This window comes from Carya illinoinensis, chromosome 6 (genome assembly GCF_018687715.1).
Source record: "Carya illinoinensis cultivar Pawnee chromosome 6, C.illinoinensisPawnee_v1, whole genome shotgun sequence".
In the NCBI taxonomy this organism is placed as follows: Eukaryota; Viridiplantae; Streptophyta; class Magnoliopsida; order Fagales; family Juglandaceae; genus Carya; species Carya illinoinensis.
This window is the reverse complement of record NC_056757.1, coordinates 28,131,844-28,151,549: the sequence shown is the minus strand read 5'-3', so window position 1 is coordinate 28,151,549 and position 19,706 is coordinate 28,131,844. Positions and strand designations below refer to the sequence as shown.

At 35.6% G+C, this 19,706-nt stretch overlaps 4 protein-coding genes across 6 annotated transcripts; 2 read left to right on the top strand and 2 right to left on the bottom strand.

Annotated features, from left to right (window-relative positions):
• Positions 1-1,140: 1,140 nt before the first annotated feature.
• LOC122314102 (cell division topological specificity factor homolog, chloroplastic-like) lies at positions 1,141-4,430 on the top strand. Its single transcript, XM_043129506.1, has 2 exons — positions 1,141-1,382; positions 3,615-4,430. The coding sequence occupies exons 1-2, from the start codon at positions 1,296-1,298 to the stop codon at positions 4,206-4,208; spliced, it is 681 nt and encodes a 226-aa protein (XP_042985440.1). The 5' UTR covers positions 1,141-1,295; the 3' UTR covers positions 4,209-4,430.
• Positions 1,675-3,084, bottom strand: LOC122314103. The gene is made up of 2 exons (XM_043129507.1): positions 2,567-3,084; positions 1,675-2,279 (listed from the first exon to the last, which is right to left on the bottom strand). The coding sequence occupies exons 1-2, from the start codon at positions 2,579-2,581 to the stop codon at positions 1,722-1,724; spliced, it is 573 nt and encodes a 190-aa protein (XP_042985441.1). The 5' UTR covers positions 2,582-3,084; the 3' UTR covers positions 1,675-1,721.
• A 2,522-nt stretch (positions 4,431-6,952) lies between the features above and the next one.
• On the bottom strand, positions 6,953-13,045 carry LOC122313357 (isopentenyl phosphate kinase). 3 transcript variants are annotated; one of them, XM_043128284.1, is made up of 12 exons: positions 12,886-13,045; positions 12,235-12,468; positions 11,446-11,543; positions 10,753-10,795; positions 9,960-10,021; positions 9,775-9,831; positions 9,052-9,087; positions 8,893-8,970; positions 8,247-8,313; positions 8,102-8,161; positions 7,388-7,491; positions 6,953-7,304 (listed from the first exon to the last, which is right to left on the bottom strand). In XM_043128284.1, the coding sequence occupies exons 1-12, from the start codon at positions 12,941-12,943 to the stop codon at positions 7,209-7,211; spliced, it is 993 nt and encodes a 330-aa protein (XP_042984218.1). In that variant the 5' UTR covers positions 12,944-13,045; the 3' UTR covers positions 6,953-7,208. The 3 variants fall into 3 exon arrangements, with proteins under 3 accessions (XP_042984218.1, XP_042984220.1, XP_042984219.1); XM_043128286.1 differs by lacking the exon at positions 12,886-13,045 and adding an exon at positions 12,606-12,879; XM_043128285.1 differs by lacking the exon at positions 8,893-8,970 and having other exon boundaries at positions 8,247-8,309; positions 9,041-9,149.
• A 2,618-nt stretch (positions 13,046-15,663) lies between these two features.
• Positions 15,664-18,685, top strand: LOC122313356 (probable WRKY transcription factor 4). The gene is made up of 4 exons (XM_043128282.1): positions 15,664-16,234; positions 16,695-17,353; positions 17,458-17,616; positions 17,907-18,685. Exons 1-4 carry the CDS (start codon positions 15,752-15,754, stop codon positions 18,187-18,189), a joined length of 1,584 nt encoding a protein of 527 aa, XP_042984216.1. The 5' UTR covers positions 15,664-15,751; the 3' UTR covers positions 18,190-18,685.
• The last annotated feature ends 1,021 nt before the right edge of the window (positions 18,686-19,706 follow it).

Here is a 19,706-nt window from a genome sequence, read left to right as displayed (position 1 = left end):
ATATGATATTGAGACCTTATCAAAACTACTAAAGGCATCTCCCTTTATGAGAAAGACGGAAAATCAAGTTATTGGTCCTAAATTTCTCTCTTTTATTTTATTTCTCTTGTATCATACTTGCTAGAAAGAGATGTTCGTTGGAGACTTCCACCTTTTTTATTCTTGTAAATTTGTAATATACAGGAAAAATATTCCCTAAAGTTAAAACCTCTTGATTCGGTGCAAGTACATTATGACTTTTGTTTCACGCCCAAAGGTCTTTCTCTTTCTTTCTCCTAGGTCTTTTTCTCTCTATCTAGCTTTTGGCTATCCTTCCATTTCCTTCACCCAAAGGGGGAGTTGGAGTTTCGACTTCTCCCTCCTTCTTCTTATCTGGCCAACGCTAGGGTTGTCTATACTTTTTTCTTCTGATTTTTTCATCATTTTCTGTCTATAGCACTAAGATGTGCCAATCTACTGCCTATTGGGCTCCTTAGATCACCACGCGTCTTGTCAATAGACTCTCCAACCGCCAATCAATCAGACAGTTGAAGAAAATTGATAAAAAAAGCGACACGTGAGTGTCAAGCATGGCTCATACCGCGTGCGAGTTTTACACACCACCGCATCAAGAAGAGTCTACCGCCATCACGTGTGGTACCACTAGAATCAGTGGTTTCGGTTCTTTCAAATCCGACTACCACCTTATTTCCTAGAGTGGCACATGAATCACATGCGTCTCCACAGACAGTGAAGGTCCTATGTCAATCTATCAACGCATTTTTCAGTTGCTACGTTCTTACATTCTCGATTTTTCTAACCGATGATCAAGATAAAGTGATCGTGGAAGTCTCCTATAGTCAGTCTAGATAAACAAGATGTAGCACATATTGATGCACTACGACTTTTACTTGCAATTTAATAGCTTGTTTAACAAACTATTCAAAAATTATTTCAAGCGACTTCCCCTTAGTGGGAAATGGGTAGGAGCCAATTTTTGACTCCAGATCCTTTTTTTTTTTTTTTCACTTGTATTATATTTTCTTTATTTTGGAATGATTGTTGGTGACTTCTATCCTATTAAATCTAGTATTATGTAACTACTTAATTTATTTATAAACTTGCTTGCTTTGTAATTATAAAAAAATAAAAAATAAAAACTCAAAGGTGTAGATGGCGTCGTTTTGTCCGCTACTGTGAAATCGGTACCCAGCACCTGAGCCCTCCGCAAAACGAAGATTCCGAGTAAAGTGAGCGCAGGCACACAAAAATCCTAGGTGGGAGAGAGAGACAGAGCAGTCGGGAGCTTCAAAACGATGGTGATTTCTGGGGATTTGAGTGTCTCCGCAACACTGGGCTCCTACCCTATGCACCCTCTTCGAACCTCATTACGTCCTTCGAAGGTCTGAGCTTTCACCCTCTTGTTTTTCAGTGTTAATTTTCCTGCATTTATTTCTGATTTATTAGATCCTATCCGGGTTCCATGCATTTTGTTTCAAGTCCTTGACTTCTCTGCTGAGTTCCGTTGAAGCCCGAAGGAAGAAAAGGGTATCCTGGAATCTGGTAACTTTTGAGGGTTTTAGTCGTAATTTTGAGAATCCGCCTTTTTTTTTTTTAATTTTCCTTGGATTTATTGAGTATTTTCGACCAAATGAATCATTTCATAACATCCCATTTATTCTATATGTTTGATTGTTCTTTTTTTTTTTTTTATAGAAAACTTCAATATCATTCATAAAACGTTACACCATATTCATCTCATCAAGCCAGATAGCTTGGGAAACAAAAGATGGTTTAAAATCCCACCACATTTCAATATCTAACACGTTCCAAGCATGCTTAGCCAAACGGTGAACAGCTTCATTCCCCAATCTGTTAACATGAGATACTTTAACCTCTTGAAACCCATTCAACATTCTTCGAATATCTTGCATTAGAACTCCTAACTCTGTAAAATTCTCAGACTCAGAAAGAAGATCATTGACAAGCACTAAGCAATCACTTTCCAAAATCAGCTTGGACACACCCCATTGAGCACAAAAATGTAACCCTCTCAACATTGCTGTAGCTTCAATAAATTCTGAGGATATCATCTCTTTCTCCAATTTACTGCAGGCTACAAGTACCTCACCTTTATCATCTCTAAGTATCACCCCCACTCCAGCTTTTTGTTGATCATAAAGCATTGCCCCATCCACATTCAACTTCAAGAAACCAGAGGGAGGAGGAGGGTTCCAACAACAAATCTGTTTTGCCTCCTTTCTAACAGCATAAAAAACCTGGATCTCTTTATATGCTTTCTGCAAAGACAAAGCATATTCTATCACATATCTAGGATCATAAGAAACCTGCTCATAAATAAATTTATTCCTTCGAAACCGTAATCCCCAAGCTATTGAGACAAATTTTGAAAAAGCTGCATCATTTCCTTTATCTTTCACAACATTAGCCAACTCCCATAAAGATAGTCCCAATTCAGTGGGTTGCACCTCAGGGAGGTGAACCCTCCAATAATTTCCTATATCAATGCAATAAAACAAAGCATGTACAGGATCCTCCATTTGCTGTAAACAGAAAGGACATCTACCTTCAACATTAACATGCTTCTTCTTCAGATTATGAAAAGTTGGCAGACTATCCCTACAGGCCCTCCAGGCAAAAATCATCATTTGTTAGGAAGTTTCAGCTGCCACGATTGTTTCCACAATGATCTGTTTCTGTTCTCCATAAAACTCTCACCCACCTGCTGAGCTAATAAATTCTGGAAAAATTTATAAACACTTTTTTATTTTTTGATAAGTAGAAAAATTTATAAACACTTCTAACAGTGTAAATACCATTTCTTTCCTGAGACCAAAAGAGTTTATCATTTGAGCCGGGGCAAACTCTGATCTTCAAAATCTCTGCTGCTATATTTGGATTAACTAGAGCTCTTACCCTTTCCACTTTCCACCACTGAGTAGAAACATCAATCAGGGAATCCAATGTAGTATCCACATCTTCCACATGAGTCTATTGAAGAAGTTGATTAACAGTCAGACCAGGGATCCACGACTCTTTAAACATTTATATTGTTCTTAAGGTTTAAGGTTTATTTTGGGGGGGTTTTTTTTTTGGGGGGGGGGGGGGGGGGGGGGGGGGGTGGTGTGTTTATTGTTTCATATGATAATTTGCGTGTAGCACGCGTAAGGATCTGGTTTCTAGTTTCTACTAGTTAGGTGGTTTTAAATCCAATGAGAATTTTCTCAGTCAGTATTCTACCAAAATTTCGCTAAATTTCTGTGTAGAGATTGTTCTGGTGAAACATTGTTATTTGATTATGATGTTTATCAGGATTTCAGGTCCATCTTGTTTTTGTAAATTCAATGCCACTGGGAACAACTGGCTTAGTTGGGTACATCGAGCATGGAGTAATACTTGGCTTTTTTGTCTTTATCTACTGAAGTCGAATGGTTTCACATCAAACAGTCATCATTCTAATCAACAAATAATGGATGTGGGGCCTAAAAGATATACCACCCATTCCATGTTGCAACATAGGCATGTGAAAATATTATGGATGGTGTTGAAGGTTTATAAAGGCATGCACTGTCCTTGGCCTGCTTAAGTCTCTAAACGTTGTGCTGTTATTATAGGTAGAGTTCTCTGGTTTCCTAAATAGAGGATCAAGCATCTGTGAAGTTGTACCCAAATGGCCCAGCATGGTACTTGATAACCGCAACATGCGTGGTCATCCCAAGGAAATTTCTGGTGTCACTGGAGATTATAAGCTTTCGCCGAAGTCCATCAGTCAAGAATCTGAGAGCTTCCTCCTTGATGCCATTAACATGAGCTTCTTGGAACGTTTAAACTTGGCTTGGAAGATAATGTTCCCATCACCAGCATCTAGAAAGAGCTCTAATGCCAGGATTGCCAAGCAGCGCTTGAAGATGATTCTCTTCTCTGATCGATGTGCAGTGAGTGATGAGGCAAAAAGGAAGATTGTCAGCAACATTGTGCGGACTTTATCAGATTTTGTGGAGATAGAATCACAGGACAAAGTTCACCTCAGTGTTTCTACCGATTCAGACCTTGGAACCATATATTCTGTCACTGTGCCTGTACGACGGGTGAAACCTGAGTATCAAGATTTGGACGAGGTTGGAGCAATAACAAATATAGAGTACAAAGATACTGGAGAGAGTTCAGGTTCTGTTGATGTTAGGTTTGATTTCTTCATTCCAGATTAAAGGTCATAATGACTTCAGAGGCCCAAAAAAAGTCAAATAATAATCACCGGTATCAAAGGTGGTTCCTCGTTGAATCCACAGCCGGTGAGCCAACTTTGACATTTGTAAATATATGTGACTTCCTTAAACAAGATCGAAAGTTTTGCTGCTTTCCAGTTTGTGATTAGTTTGATGTTTGGCATAATGATTCTATTGCATGCTAATCTGGTTATCGGATGTTCATGTCAGAATCTTATCATGGCAGCATGCATGCTTTTGCTTCTCACAATCACATTAGGTTTTATGTATGCATGTTTTCCAACTATAATTTTACTGAGTTCTTTGAAGATTGATCTCTCAATAGTCAATTGAACTCTAGGGGTGCCTCTTGATTTGGGTTAGTTTGGTTTCAAGGAATTTTAAAGAACCGAACTAATCTAATTCAGTTCCAAAAACTAGACCTAGAATTGAGCTAAAACTTCTGTGGAACCAAATGCATTCAAACCAATTATATTTTTTAGGTCGATTTAGTTATATCAGGCTTCATTCCGATCTCCCAAACTCCTAAAAATGCAATTTGAGGAATAATTGCAAATTTAATTCATTTTTCAGAGAAATGTTGTTATTCATTTTGTATTTTGTTATCTTCAATCATATTGGTTGATATGAAGCATTTTAAATGATTTTTTTTTATATTAAGTGGTTGGCATAAAAATCTACTTAAAGTGTCACATTATTTAAATGAAGAGTAGCATTTCTTATTTTTTAAACTTTTTAATCTATACAAATTTTTCCTTTTAATATCTCACAAATGGGTAGGGTAGGAATCCAATTTTCGTTGAAACTGAATTGTTGGCTAGAGATACAAGTTCACCACATATACATGAATTCCTAGAATTCTTGTTGAATATTAAAAAAATATAAATATTGGGTAGAATGGTGGACCCATTTGGGGCAGGCAGCTTGCACATGCAACATCCTTTGCCAAGCAATCCAAACAAACAACAGAGAATAATGCATGTATGAATTCCCAAGCAATATTTCTTTAGAGATTAACAACAGGAATATAACATAACATGAGGGTTGGTCGAGTCAAAGAAGTGCGTTTGTAATTCAAATGGTAAATTCTTCAAAAGCGCTTTTGGTCTTAAACAAAGGAAGGGGACACTCTAGTTAGTTGTTTCAAAGTTTTCGATGAACATCTCCAGACTCCACACATATATTCGTTGGATTTTTTTTTTTAAATGTATTTTAATCATAAAAAGATTTTACAGAAGTAAATTTATAAATTAATTTTTCTTAATGCATTATATCAAATTATAAAATTATTTTTATTATAAAATAAATCAAACTTATGATATCTAATCTCGACAAAATTTACTTATACAGGCTCACGTCTTTTACTTATCTGGTTGTTTCGGTGATGTCTGCAATTGGAGACGAGCTGATTTGTGTCCTCAAGGACATTGGCCCCAAATGGTTATCTTCCGACTTTCATGTATGAGGAATACTTCTAGACTGGAACTTTTCACTGAGGCAGATATTCATAGCTTACGCTAGGGTCTGGCGATTCAATACGATGAAATGAGACGAGAAGATTTTAGGAAAAAGATTAAAGTTAAATAAATTATTATTAAAATATTATTTTTTAATATTATTATTGTTTTAAAATTTAAAAAAAAATAAATTATTTATTATATTTTATATGAAAATTAAAAATAATTATAATTATAAAATGAGATGAGATATTTTCATGATACAAAAGAGAGTGCAAGTTTGGGAACTAGACTTTGCCATTACTAATTAGCTTTTTTGTAATCAATATTTTTGTTCTGATTGATAAAGTACTGAGCCATTTTTTGTTTCCTGGTGTGGAAAAGTGTATCAACCAACAAAGGCTATATTTTACACTTTCTTTGCACCTCATGTTGTTTCTCCTTTCCTTTCCTTTCCTTTCCTTTCCTATTCTATTTTTGGCCATAAGCACAAAAATGAAGAATTTTACAAATTGCATGAAAGTTTCTTTATGAATTTGAAACGTGATAGAATTAATAATGTTTTGGGCTATAGGCTTTTAGATGGCCTCCATTTCCCAAGGAGTCAAATGACTGCCCTCAAGTTTTCCTATTTAGCTGTTATTTTGAATCCCGTTCTAATGCATCATCAGCATGATACCTGTTTTTATTCATGCTAACTATACATGGGTGCTTTAGGGCTCATTTGGATCCTAAAAATATCTCAAATATTAGTGAATAATAGTGAAATAGTTTGAGTTAAGGTGTTATATTGAATTTTGAAAAATGAAAGAAAAAAAGTTATTTGAGAATATCTTAGAACAGTTGTATTCCCAAATAGTCATCAGTTTTATCCATCCTTGATATATGGTAAAGTCAGTTTGTGAATTATTTATTAGAGGGACAAAAGTGTCTTCTTCTTCCAACCATTTGATTTGTATTTGTGTATATTTTGAAGGCTAAATTTGAACAGATGTTGGTAAGACGGATTTCAGGTGAATAAAAAGTGATTTTGTATTTGCTGTGCTATGCATGATATTGGAATTCAATTTGTGCATATCTCATGCCTTCTCAAATGTCCCATGGGTGAAATGAAAAAAGAAGAAGAAGAAGAAGAAATAAGCACTATTTTCACAGAAAACATTCCTGGATTGGAGCTTCCTTGCATAGAGTTATCGTTTCTGGGGTTGATGAATAAGGCCAAACATACTGCAAGTAAACCCACTGCAACTGGCAAACTAGACCATAGGATAAAAATCAAACACCACAAGAATGTTTAGATTTTCTGCTGGAATGAGTGTACCGGAAGTCATATTGAAAATGAAAAGAGTTATCAGTTACAAGACGGCAAAAATCTCAATTTGTGAGCAGTTCTGGGAAGATACATGAGCACTTCCGTCGAACAATCTCAAATAGGCAACCAAGTTTACGCATACCTCATTAGACATTGCATTGGTAGAATGGCAAATCTCGACAACATTTTACAGATCACGACAACATTTTACAGTTAGCTCATGAACCGGATGACTGTCCCAAACCAATCATCAGGAATGTTGCCTCTCAGTTCCCCACTTAAAGCCCTTAATGAGTAACTTGTGGCTGCCTGCATCCAGCTTAATTTTAATACAAGTTCTCCAACAATAAATTGAATGATAAAAAAATGTGAGAAGATATGAGGACCATTACCTTCACGATGTAAACATCAATTCCAAGTCTCGCGATCATTGCAGCTTCTGTTATTTTGGTCATCATGCCCCCAGTGGTATCATGAGCTGCAACGGTAGTTTCAACTGCCGATAGAATATGGGAAAAAATTTGTTAATTTGGTGCTCTGGTTTACAACAGAATATACATACTTGGTCATTTCAGTTCAGAATCATACATTCCTTGCAGTAAGTTAACAAAAAAGGAGTAATTTTAAAACATGCTCAGGATTTCTTAATTCTTCAATATCTAAATCCATTGTGACCTTGACAAAGTGGCACGGGGAAGATTTCAGAAGTGTTGAAAACAGGAATATATGTTCTCTAAACCCTCTGTGTACCAATCTATGCTGAAATTTACTTGAAAGCATGTAGAAGCAACCTGCTTCTTAGTTTTAACTTCACTAGATACAGTCAATTTCAGAAAAATAAAATAGATACTGCCAGGAACCAAAAACACAGAAAGTTTGGACATGTAATAAAAATCAATGTAACTCATTAGATTATGCTGCATTTGAAGGCAGAAAAAATGTTTAGACCAACGTCTTTATGGTTGATGTAGCCCTAACAGTAGATGAAAGGAGACAAATCCACGAATATTCAAAATGGGCATACTAAAAACAGGTTCCCTTCCCATACAATGACATTTCTTACTCCCATACGACTCTGATAAATCATCTTAATTCCTCTTACCAACCTTTGGTCATGTTCTGAAGCACTGGTTTAACAACATCCCAGCTCCCATCATCATGCACAGCTGTTTTTATAGAAAGTTTGTCATGCCCATCCGTTCAAAAAACCAACTGAAACTGTTCGGATACCAATTTATAAGAATTGCTCACCAATCTCCCGTAAGAGTACTGCATTAGGTTCCACTGGTGGACGATCATATACCCCTAAAACATCTGTCTTTCAATCCAAATTAATCGGACAACAGCATATAATTTCGTTTGATACATATCAAATAGAGAGAAGGTAATTTGAGCATCATTAAGGGTAAAATGTGTCAGTTACGAAAACCAGAAGAACCATTCATACACCTTGATACATTATGTTGGAAAAGTGTATCTGTGTGCATAATAAAGCATGATATTTTTTATCAGTAAACAAAATTTTAATGATCATAACAATAGGCAAGATTCCAGCATAATATTAATTCCATCTTTTAGAATTTTACTCAAAAGAAATAAATTATCAAGTCTCTTTCCTTGAAAACCACATTCTCACACTACATGGTTTCACTGCATGTCAAAAGTAAGAAGTTAAGGCTGCTTTCATTAATGTTTTGTAACATTAATTAAGAGAGGAGGTATGCCAGGATAGTTGTGAAATTCATTTATTTCAATATCATTTACCAGTTCTTAAAAACTATAGACTGAAGACCAATCCTCAAGCCCTCTAGTTGATTTTGCATAAAATAATTAGAAGCATCTTACGTCCACAGAAAGTTAAGCATGAAAAAGGATACATTCCGTAAACAGTGGATACAAGAAAAACAACATATTCAGGCTTTAACTGTGCAGCTAGATGACGTATGATAACATCTCCACTCAATATGCTGCAGCCCTGATTTAATAAGAAAATAAATGAGGAGAATACCAACTAATAACAAAGAAAGCTGATAAACATAACTCACATGGACCAAACCTGTAATTCATCAAGCACAGCATCTCCATGCAGAACCTAGGAGGCAGGAACGAATCAGCACCAAGCAATGTGAAATACATCCATGAGAGCCGCCACCCCCGCCCCGGCGGAACCCCAAAAAAGTGACTACTAAAGAAAATACCAAATGACTTCTTTTTCATGACACTAGGTGATATGCTATTTATCCCAAAAAAGAAAAACTATGCACTTGTGCTTGTCACCCAGGAATTTTATTATTGCTCTGGGAGATTGTTCGGCAATGGCTGCGATAAAAATTTCTCTGCACTGAAATTCGTGATTACACTGTCTTTGGTGTTTTAACAAGTCATACACATCTTTAGTAACCAAAAAATTTCATACTGATTTATACAGAATAATACTCTAAGTGCTTGTTTGTATGATTCTGCAACTTAACTAATCTGATCTATCTTTCTCCATGAAGCATTAATAATGACATAAACTTTCACTTACTCAAACTAGGGTTTCATTAGTTTATATGTATTCAGGAAATCCCATTTAGTGTCTTAAGCTTTTAAATATGCTGACAGTTAAAATGATCATTTACCTGACAACCAAGGTAAGCACTTAAGTGTCTGGTAAACACTCTAACTAGGAACTACAAAAAATGTGGCCATCTATTTTGAGTACAACGGATAATGTTCAAAAGAACAGGATTTATGCAAGCTTTGAAGTATTATTATGAATCAAAGAACTCAAACTTACAGGTATAAAACCAGAGTCAATAGCCTTAGCCACCATGGACAAATCAGCTGAGGCTATCTGTCCAAACACAAAAGTTTTAAGTTAAAGAAGGCATCTCCAACAAGAAAGAATATGTGAATAAAAAATAAGTCTCCATTATCGGTGCCTATATTGAAGCAAATGCACTCTGTCTAGAGGCTTCTAACATTTCTCTCAGAGGTTGACCATCCACACGTAAATGGAGACATTCCAATTGAAGGAATACCCTCTGCGAAAAAAAGAAAATACTTCAATTTGATCTACTTCGCCTTTCTCAAAGATGCGGCATAGAAAAATTGGGTCATCTAAGCAGATAAATAAGTACTAAATTCAGTGAAAAGCAACAAAAGAGGTAGTGGGTCACACCTATATCAAAATCACAACAATCGGATAGCATTCTCATGTAAATTTGAATGTCATGCTAGAAAATAAATTTGAATGTCATGCTTGAAAAGAAAAGGATGTTTATAAGGTCTTGAAGCAAGAGATATTTTCATCTCCAATTCTAGAACTCTTTGATCTGTGTATCAAAATGCTGAGCACTACCAAAAACTGTTTCACAGAAATTGTATAAATAAATAATTGCTGAAATGCTTGTATTCACTGTCAATGTAGATTTTATTATGTTATATTAATACACAATGTGATATCAAGCATGAAAAAAAAATTCTACTGAAAGAGTATCACAAACAAAATATGGAAAATTGGCAAATATCCAACCTCAATGATGTGGTGAAAAAAACTTACGGGAACCAGTGGCATAGTTGTCAAATGGGAAAATTGATCATGATTAGTTTGTCAGGAGCCAAGGGTGCATCAAAACAAAAATATGGCATTTCTTTCGCTTTTTGGCACACAAAACTGCCTCACATAACAGACTAGACTTGATGGGGAAGAAGTGAACAGATATTATAGAGCTAAAAAATGCAAATAGAAGTTCAATTGTAACAGCTCTGGTACCTCTGGCTAGTGCTCTAACAATTTCAAGATTGAGACTCGTAACCTGAAAAAGAAATGGGAATAAAACAAAGAAAACCAAATGAATGTAGATTGCAGATAAGGTATTTAGGTGAATATTTTGGTCAGCCTATTCCATCTCAGCATCTGAAATTTTGCTCCTGTAGAACTTCAGATGTAACTCTCAAAACAAACAAAGGCCAAGATGAACAACAACTCAAAACCCATGGTAGCTTGAACATGAAAACAGCCTCACCCTTGAAAGAATAATAATTTTTTACTTCTTATTCTTTCCTCTTTCTTTCTCCAGTTGAGTTGTAATTATATACCCCAATTAATCAAGGACCCAGACAATTCCATGTATAAATCTCACCTAATAGTTGGCATCTATAACAGGGTTAACAGAAACCTCAAACAGATGAAACAGTTCTGTTAAATATAAGGGTACATGGGTGCAATATTTCAGGTTTGATATAATACTGCATGGCAATTGGAACTTGATAATGCTTTCGATGTTATACCTGGTTGCCCAATTATGTCCTACTTAGTGTCATCAGGCTAATAAAAAGAATACCCATTCCATTTTCATAATCTCAACCCGCTAAAAGGAAGAAATTCTCTACAATAAGCTGAAATAAAAAGCTCAAAACATCAACATGTAACAGCATACGAAGAGACAAGGGCAGTTTATCTTACAGAAATTCGTGTAGCAACAAAACCAGCCTTGACAAGAGGTTGGCCCAATCCTCCTTTATGAACCCCAGATTTACTAGCCTGAAAGTGCCCAAAAGAACCTAGGGCCACCATTGTAGATTATAAAATGAACTTCAACATATATTTTGAAGATAATACCAGTAAAAACTACTATCAACTCCTGGACGAATAAACAGACCTTGGCCTTTAGTATAAATCAATGACCATGTTCTGTATGCTCAAAAGCATTATTCTCTTTTTTTGTTAAGTAGTCAAATATTTATTAAAAGTTGCAACAAATTATATAGTCCTATACAAGAGAAACGCCAAATTAGAATTAAGAAAAGATATAATAAGTCATGAAAACTCAGCCCTTTAAAATCTATAGCGGCTGCCTAAGGGAACAACGTATTGAAAAATAAATTTTAAGCTCGTCCATTTCTTTCAACATTCCCAAAAAAAATTTCGCTCGCTTCCCCCCAAATACACCACATCAAGCAGATAAGGACCCTCTTTCATACGGATGCAATTTGTGTACATCCATATAACCCTCTTCAACCAGTACAGAAGTCAACTATCCTTCTAGGCATAACCCAAACCTTTAAAAGCATTATTCTTAAATTTTTGTGTTATCAAAACTTTGATGTCATTGCTTGTAAATAAATAACAATACTAGCATAAAAAAAAAAATATAGAAAGAAAAAAGAAAAAAAGAACAACAACAGCAACAACATTGCTAGCATAATAACCATATTTAAATTCGAGGTGTGTTCTTTATGCCATGCGACTAACCTGCTCCATGAACAACAACAAAACGACTAGAATCTACAAATGCATCCTCTCCAAAATCATCTTCGGTACAAAACACCTCCGATTCTCCATGTCTCTTGCTCCAATCCATCCCAGGACCCTTTGTTGAAGGAGACGGCCCCGAAATCATTGCTTGCCTCAGCTGAGTTGAGACTATGTCAAGGCTTTCTTCATTTATCTTCTCGAGTTCATTTTTGCAAGTAATTGCCGCACCTCCTTCGCAACACAAAACACATTTCTTAGTTTGATCCATCAAATAAAGAAGTATCCAATAATTTATATTTGCATATTCCTTTTTTATACACTATAAAGTATAGATTGCTCAAAACGATTTTTCCTCTTTGCACACATGCCTCTAGCTTGACCTGCATTCAAGCAGGGATCAATTTGAACATGGCTGAAACGAAATTTTAATAGGCACCCAGTAATCTAGTGTTGCGTATGAACTCGTATAAACATTGTTGGCTCAAGCCATCTTCTGGGCATGCTGATAAAGCTAACTTATGAGGGAAAAAAGAGTAGTGTAAATCTACGTATATCACAAGGGATTGAGAATTTGTCCCGGAATCAGAGGAACTGAGATGGGTAGTACCCAAGAAAAAACCAATACAAAACGGAACAAAAAGGACAGACCCAGCTTTACGATGCAACGGATTGGCTTGGTTTGATGCCTTTCTTGCTTCCCCTCCATTGGGTTGGTTTGTTTTGCAGCTACTTTTACCGTTTACTCTGCTTAAGTCTCTGTACCAATGAACCGAGATTTGGGAAGCGAATAAGAAAAAGTCTACGCAATCATACCACCTTCGGCCACCACACTTTTTTTAATTTTTAATTTTTAATTTTTATTTTATCAAATATTTAATATATAAATAAAAATTTAAATTAATTTAAAAAAAATAAACTAAAAATATTAAAAAATATTAAAATTTTGAAAAAAAATAATATATGAAGATTGGAAGGTTGTATATCAGCGAATAAGCTGACTTTTATATTCTTTTACTCTTTAGAGAGTTTTGATATATATAAACAAAGTTACATATTAATATGCGTATTAATAATGATTTATTCGTATTTAAAATTTAAATTAATATTATTTTTAATAAAATTTACTTTTTGACCAATCACAATAAATTAGTATATATATTAATACACAGTTATACTTACAACTAGATTTTTCTTTCTCCTTTAAAATGGTTAACTCCATACAAATATTTCATAAAAAAATTACAAACTGAGAGGATATATATATATATATATATTTTCTCTGAAGACAAACCGATAGGATTTATTGTAATACGTAAAATTATAGAATTAAAAAAAAATAGATCCAACTTATGAATTTTATTATTGTAAAATATTTTTATAAAAAAAATTCTATTTTTATCCTTTCGAAATCTTTTAAAGTAACATTAAATAATTAGTAAATATTAAATAAAACATAATAAATAATTTTCAATAGTTTAATATCACGATTATCACTTTCTTTTCTGTTCTCCCAACTTGGGGAGGGAATAAAAAAAAAGTAAGAGAAAGGAAAATATGCATATTCCAATTTCACTTATGGGAAAGGGCCCACATTAAATTAACGTGGCTAGTTATAGTTGAAAATCCACTACAAAAACTAAAGCTTTTGTTGGAGGATCTAATTCGATTAATTTAATAATAATTTGTATAAATTTCAAATAGACAAGTCATTTATAGGTTCTTTGTAAAAAAAATATAGTCAATTGTGAAAATGTGTAAAAATATATTTTTTTATTAATGAGACTTGCTTTTTTACAAAATGTCTATAAGAAATTTATTTATTTGTAACTTATACCCAATATTATTCTTAATTAAATAGATCTATATCGACCATATTCATATACCATTGGAACACAATTACAACAAATTTTATGTCGTTAATGAAAGAAAGTCGCCCATCCAATGGCACCGATTAGTAGATAAAAGCCGATCGAGCCAACTTGTATCATTGCACTTTGAACATGAATGCTATATCCCCCAATGGATTTTAGGGCAACTTGAATTGAACCCTTTTTTGTCCCATTGCCTAGTCTTAAATTAATGTTCTTTTTAATGTTTTGGTTTGATCCATTTGTGTCTTTATGTGTTATATATGTATCCAAATTAAAACGCTTTCACTTCAATACAAACAAAACAGCAAAAGAACAATAAAATGGATCCGGAGATAAGGAGGAATCACGGTGGTTTTATGGGAAATGGCTGGCCGTGAAGGTTGGAATGCATGGGGTTGGGAATGTGCTACAAATTTTGGGTTTGTGTTGGGCCACATGATCATTGAGATGATTAAAGATATACTTTTGAACAAAAATTTAATATGCAGTCACTTTTATATATTTTTTATACATTTTATCAATATGATTAATTGTGTATTAAAAAAATATTATCAATTATATAAGTAAAATGTATAAAGAATATATAAACTATAAAAATGACTGTATGTAACATAATTCTACTTTAAAAGATTGACTTTAATCCCTTAGAACATTTCCATATATAACCTTTGAACGAGTGACAAATTTAAAATTTGCAAGCATAATACGTTATCTTTGCAAGGGGTAAAGAGCACTCACTCCACGAGAAATTCAGAAATTCTAGTTTCGATTCATTTCGATATATATTTTTACTGAGTTATGTTATTATTTTTTTTTTTAATTTTATTATTATCAGTCATGTAATGGGATGGAGCATTTTTTAAGTTATTTTATAATCCAATTATTTAAATGAAAAGACACTTAAATAGTACGCCATGAAATGTTTTTAGGCAACTTTTTAAAACTTATTTTATTTTATCTTATTTCATTATTATAATTATTTTAAATTTTTACATAAAATATAATAAATAATTAAATTTTTTTAAATTTTAATTAAATTTTTTTAAATAATAATAATATTAAAAAATAATATTTTAATAATATTTTATTTAATTTTTATTTTTTTTATCTAAAATCATTTTATTTAAAATAAGAAAAAATGATCAAATATGTGACCATTTGTATATTTTAATTTTTTAAAATTATTAAAGAATTGAGTATTAATAAATTTATATTTTTTTATTTTTTAAAAGTTAAAAATGCTTAAAAATTCATTTTAAAAAAATTCATTTTCGTTCGTGCACTTGTCCCAAAAATAATAAAGGAACTTACGTACTCTTTGTACACGTGGCGAAGTGACAGTAGTTGCTGGAAGTAAAAAAGTGTGCGGAGGGTTTAACCGTCATTTTACTGCTAACTACATAGACAGTTAGTCCAATCAGCTTTTAGCATGTCCGTAATAGTCGGTAACGAAGACAAATGAAGAGGTTGAAGTAAGAAAGAAATCCTGAAAGGGACAAAAGCGTTGACTTTTTTTGCTGAATTTTGAGAACCCGCGGTCCCGCAGAGGCAAAAGCCAAACACAGATGGATGGATAGATGCAATAACTAAAGACAGAGAGACGAGAACCAACGAGGTTTTGACTTTTCTGTTTGCTGAAACAAATGGCTCAGAACGAACACTCGACGCCGCCGGCTTCTGCAGCAGTGCCTTCAGTATTGGAACCTTCCAAATCGACGGTTCCTTCTTCTTCTTCTTCTCTTTCTTCTCTTCCTACCATCACTCTGCCACCGCGTTCCTCCTTTGATACGGTCTTCAACGGTGGCGGTAGTGGGCCGGGGCTTGCGGGGCTCGACTTCAGCCCAGGACCTATGACCCTCGTCTCCAGTTTCTTCTCGGACACCGACGACTGCAGGTCCTTCTCTCAGCTCCTCGCCGGTGCCATGGCACCTTCTGCGGATATTCCCTCCCGCCGCCTCCCCAGAGCGCCGGAGGAATCAAATTCCCGCGCGCGCGATGACGATTTTAGGTTCGCCCAGAATCGACCTCCGGGTTTGGCGATGTCTCAGCCGCCGATTTTTGCCGTTCCTCCGGGGACTAGCTCCGCCGGCTTGCTAGACTCGCCGGGGCTGTTCTCTCCGGGCCAGGTGATTCTTGGTGTTTTTTATATGAGCGGAGGAACTTGCATGTGTGGCTATCAGTCTTGTCTTGGGTTTTTCCGAAAGACGTGTTCCGTCGGTTTTGGTTCTGCACGACAATTTTAGTGTCTTTCCTGCTGTTCTCTTTTGTTGTCGAGAGACAACTTGGAGAAGTTGAATTTCATTTGCATCTTAATGCGTAAAAATTATGCTTAATTTTGCGAAACAGAGCATGCAGCAGGACAGTGAACAGAGATGATAATAATGGAAAATTAATGACGGGGTGGATAATTCGAGAAGCCTTGGATCGATCTGTGATTTAAAAAAATATATATATCATTTACTGTTACATATATATATGACATGCATGTGTAACGTACATATTAAATATGAATATGGCGGGTGTTGAATCCAAAATCTTAATTTATTTGTGTTGCTGTCTTGTTTTTGTTGTGAATGAAACGTGTAGGGACCCTTTGGAATGTCACAACAGCAGGCTCTGGCACAGGTCGCATCTCAGATTGCACAAATCCATTCCCATTTGCGTACCCAATCTGATTATTCATCTTCATTATCAACTGCAACAACTACATCATTATCAACACAGCTTCGACCCTTTACTGCTGATACAACTGCGCATCAGCAGGCGCCACCTTCAATACCTGACTCTGATGTTGCAGTGAATGAATCTTCTGTTGTCTCTCAACCTTGTTCGTTTGTTGTAGATAATGTTGCTGAGGATGGCTACAACTGGCGGAAATATGGGCAGAAACAGGTGAAAGGTAGTGAATTTCCTCGAAGCTATTACAAATGCACCCATCCAAATTGTCCTGTCAAGAAAAAGGTTGAGCGCTCTCTTGATGGCCAAATCACCGAGATAATTTACAAGGGCCAGCACAACCATCAACCTCCCCAAAACAATAAGCGGGGAAAGGACACTGGAAATTCAAATATTCAGGGAAATCCTGGCTTAGCTTCTATGGCTGCTTATTCAATGTCTAAGAAAGATCGTGAATCTAGCCAAGCTACACCTGAACACTTGTTTGGGACAAGTGACAGCGAGGAAGTGCGTGATGCTGAAACTGGAGTAGATGAAAAAGATGAAGATGAACCTGACCCAAAGAGACGGTATATGTACTTTTTGTTATCTAAATATTGATCAGCTCATGACTAAGGGGTGATTATTAGTTAGTTTTGTTTTGGTTTCTAACAGATCTCTTTTTGTTGTGTAGAAGTACAGAGTTCAAGGTTTCAGAGCCAGCCATTTCACACAGGACTCTTGCTGAGCCTAGAATCGTGGTGCAGACAACTAGTGAAGTGGATCTTTTGGATGACGGATATAGATGGAGAAAATATGGACAGAAGGTTGTAAAAGGCAACCCTTATCCAAGGTAAGTACTACTTTCCCTTTTATCTTTTGAGTTTGATCCCATGGCCAATGTGTTTATTTTTAGCTCATCAAAACTATATCCACACAGTTATCTCTCAACAGAAGTCCACCGTTTTTGTAAAAGCCATTTTCTGAAAGAGGTTGATAATATAGATATAAAAATTATGTCTTGGAATTTTTTGTTCCAAGAGAACTTTTCATTTGGCTTTTTGAATTAATTTGCAGTGAAATCTATTTCCATTATACCTCATTAATCTATTCCATAAGTTCCTGATTATTTCTGATCTGCAGGAGCTATTATAAATGCACAACCCCAGGATGCAATGTCCGTAAGCACGTCGAGAGGGCTTCAACAGATCCTAAAGCTGTTATTACAACATATGAGGGAAAACATAATCATGACGTACCAATTGCTAAAACTAGCAGCCATAACACAGTGAAAAACGTAGCATCACAGCAAAAACCAAACAATGCAGTAGCCGAGGAGCATGCCTTAACAAACATGATGAATCTTGGGAACAATAATCAACAATCTATTGCGCATTTACGATTAAAAGAAGAGCAGATAGCATAGTTAATTTCTTGGTTGTGAATTTGAAGGCCAGTTGGTAGTCAATAGCAATATAGCATGATGATCATTAGATCCGTTTCTCACACTTGAGGCCACAGTCTTGATGAAGGCCGTCTGAAAGAGCATCAAATGGAAGCCTACCTTTTCTATATGAACCAGTGGTGACAGTCCGCAGGAGAGGCTCCAGCATCAGTATGAAAGGGCGAAGTCATCTCAAGTGTATCCAACTGCCATATACAGCAGCATGGAAATTAATGGAAAGAAGATGGAGAAGTCAGTTGAAGACTAGTTGCTTGGATTAAGACTCTGATTCTTGTTGCATGTAAACTAGTGTAAGAAGCAATATTTCATTAAATTCTCTGCATTCTTTTGTACATGGAAATACAAGTGTTTTAGATTTAAAGTTACAATATCTATATGCTGGTGTGTAACGATACCATTTTATTATATTCATTACAGTTCTAAAAAAGAGTCAAAATACAAAAACCTTTTTATGCTATCTAATGTGGCAAGCTTCCATATCAATTGTGTGTGCAGTGTCAATAGACAGACTTGCAAACAGATTTGTTCTATATTCTATGTAGTTGCTTAGCTGTTGTATTTGCTATTCTGGTAAGTATGCAGGTGGTTGGCCCGAATACTAGGCTGAAGAAGATCCCATGGAGTCACTGACAGGTATTTGGGGACCATTTGCAAAATCAATATTGTTCAATCGCACACAGAATGAGACTCTCTCTGGTGGTTGTTCTAGTTTTGGTGCCTGAAATCATTATTAATGGGGAAAAATGAGTTCTTTTTTTAGCAGCAGTTGAACAGCTACACCAAACACTTAAAAATGAATATTTCAAATTGCAAAAATGTTATGTGCAATGACTTTTACGTATTTTTTGCATATTCTATTAATGTGATTGGTTATATATTTTTATTTAATATAAAATAACTATTTTAACTAATCACATCAGTTGAGTATATAAAAAGTACATAAAAGTAACTATATGTAACAGAACTCTCGGCATATGCACCGGCCAAAATCCAAGTTTGGGCTACACACAACACAAGCTTGCTACAACAGAAATAGCTCCTGCATGTAGGGGTGAAAACCGACATATCGGTTTCGGTTTTGGACAAAAACCGAAACCGCACCGATGGGTTTCAAACATTGAAAATCTCGACCGAAACCGGCCGGAGAATGGGAGGAAACCGTCGTCCTCGGTCTCGGCGTAACTCCGGTCGGCGTCGTCGGTTGCTGAGGGAGAGAGAGCGAGAGACGGCGATGAAGCCGCGGTGACTGAGATTTTTGAGAGAGAGAGAGAGAGAGATAGAGAGAAAGCGAGAGAGACTGAGAGAGAGGAGGGGGGCGACAGAGCTGGCCTTGCGTGTGCCTTGAGAGAGAGAGAAAGCGAGAGAGAGAGAGAGAGAGAGAGAGAGAGAGAGAGGGGGCGGCGGCCGGTCTGATGGATGTGTTAAAGAAGTTGAAGAAGAGACGGGGAAGAAGAGAAAGGGGACGGGCGCTGTGTTAA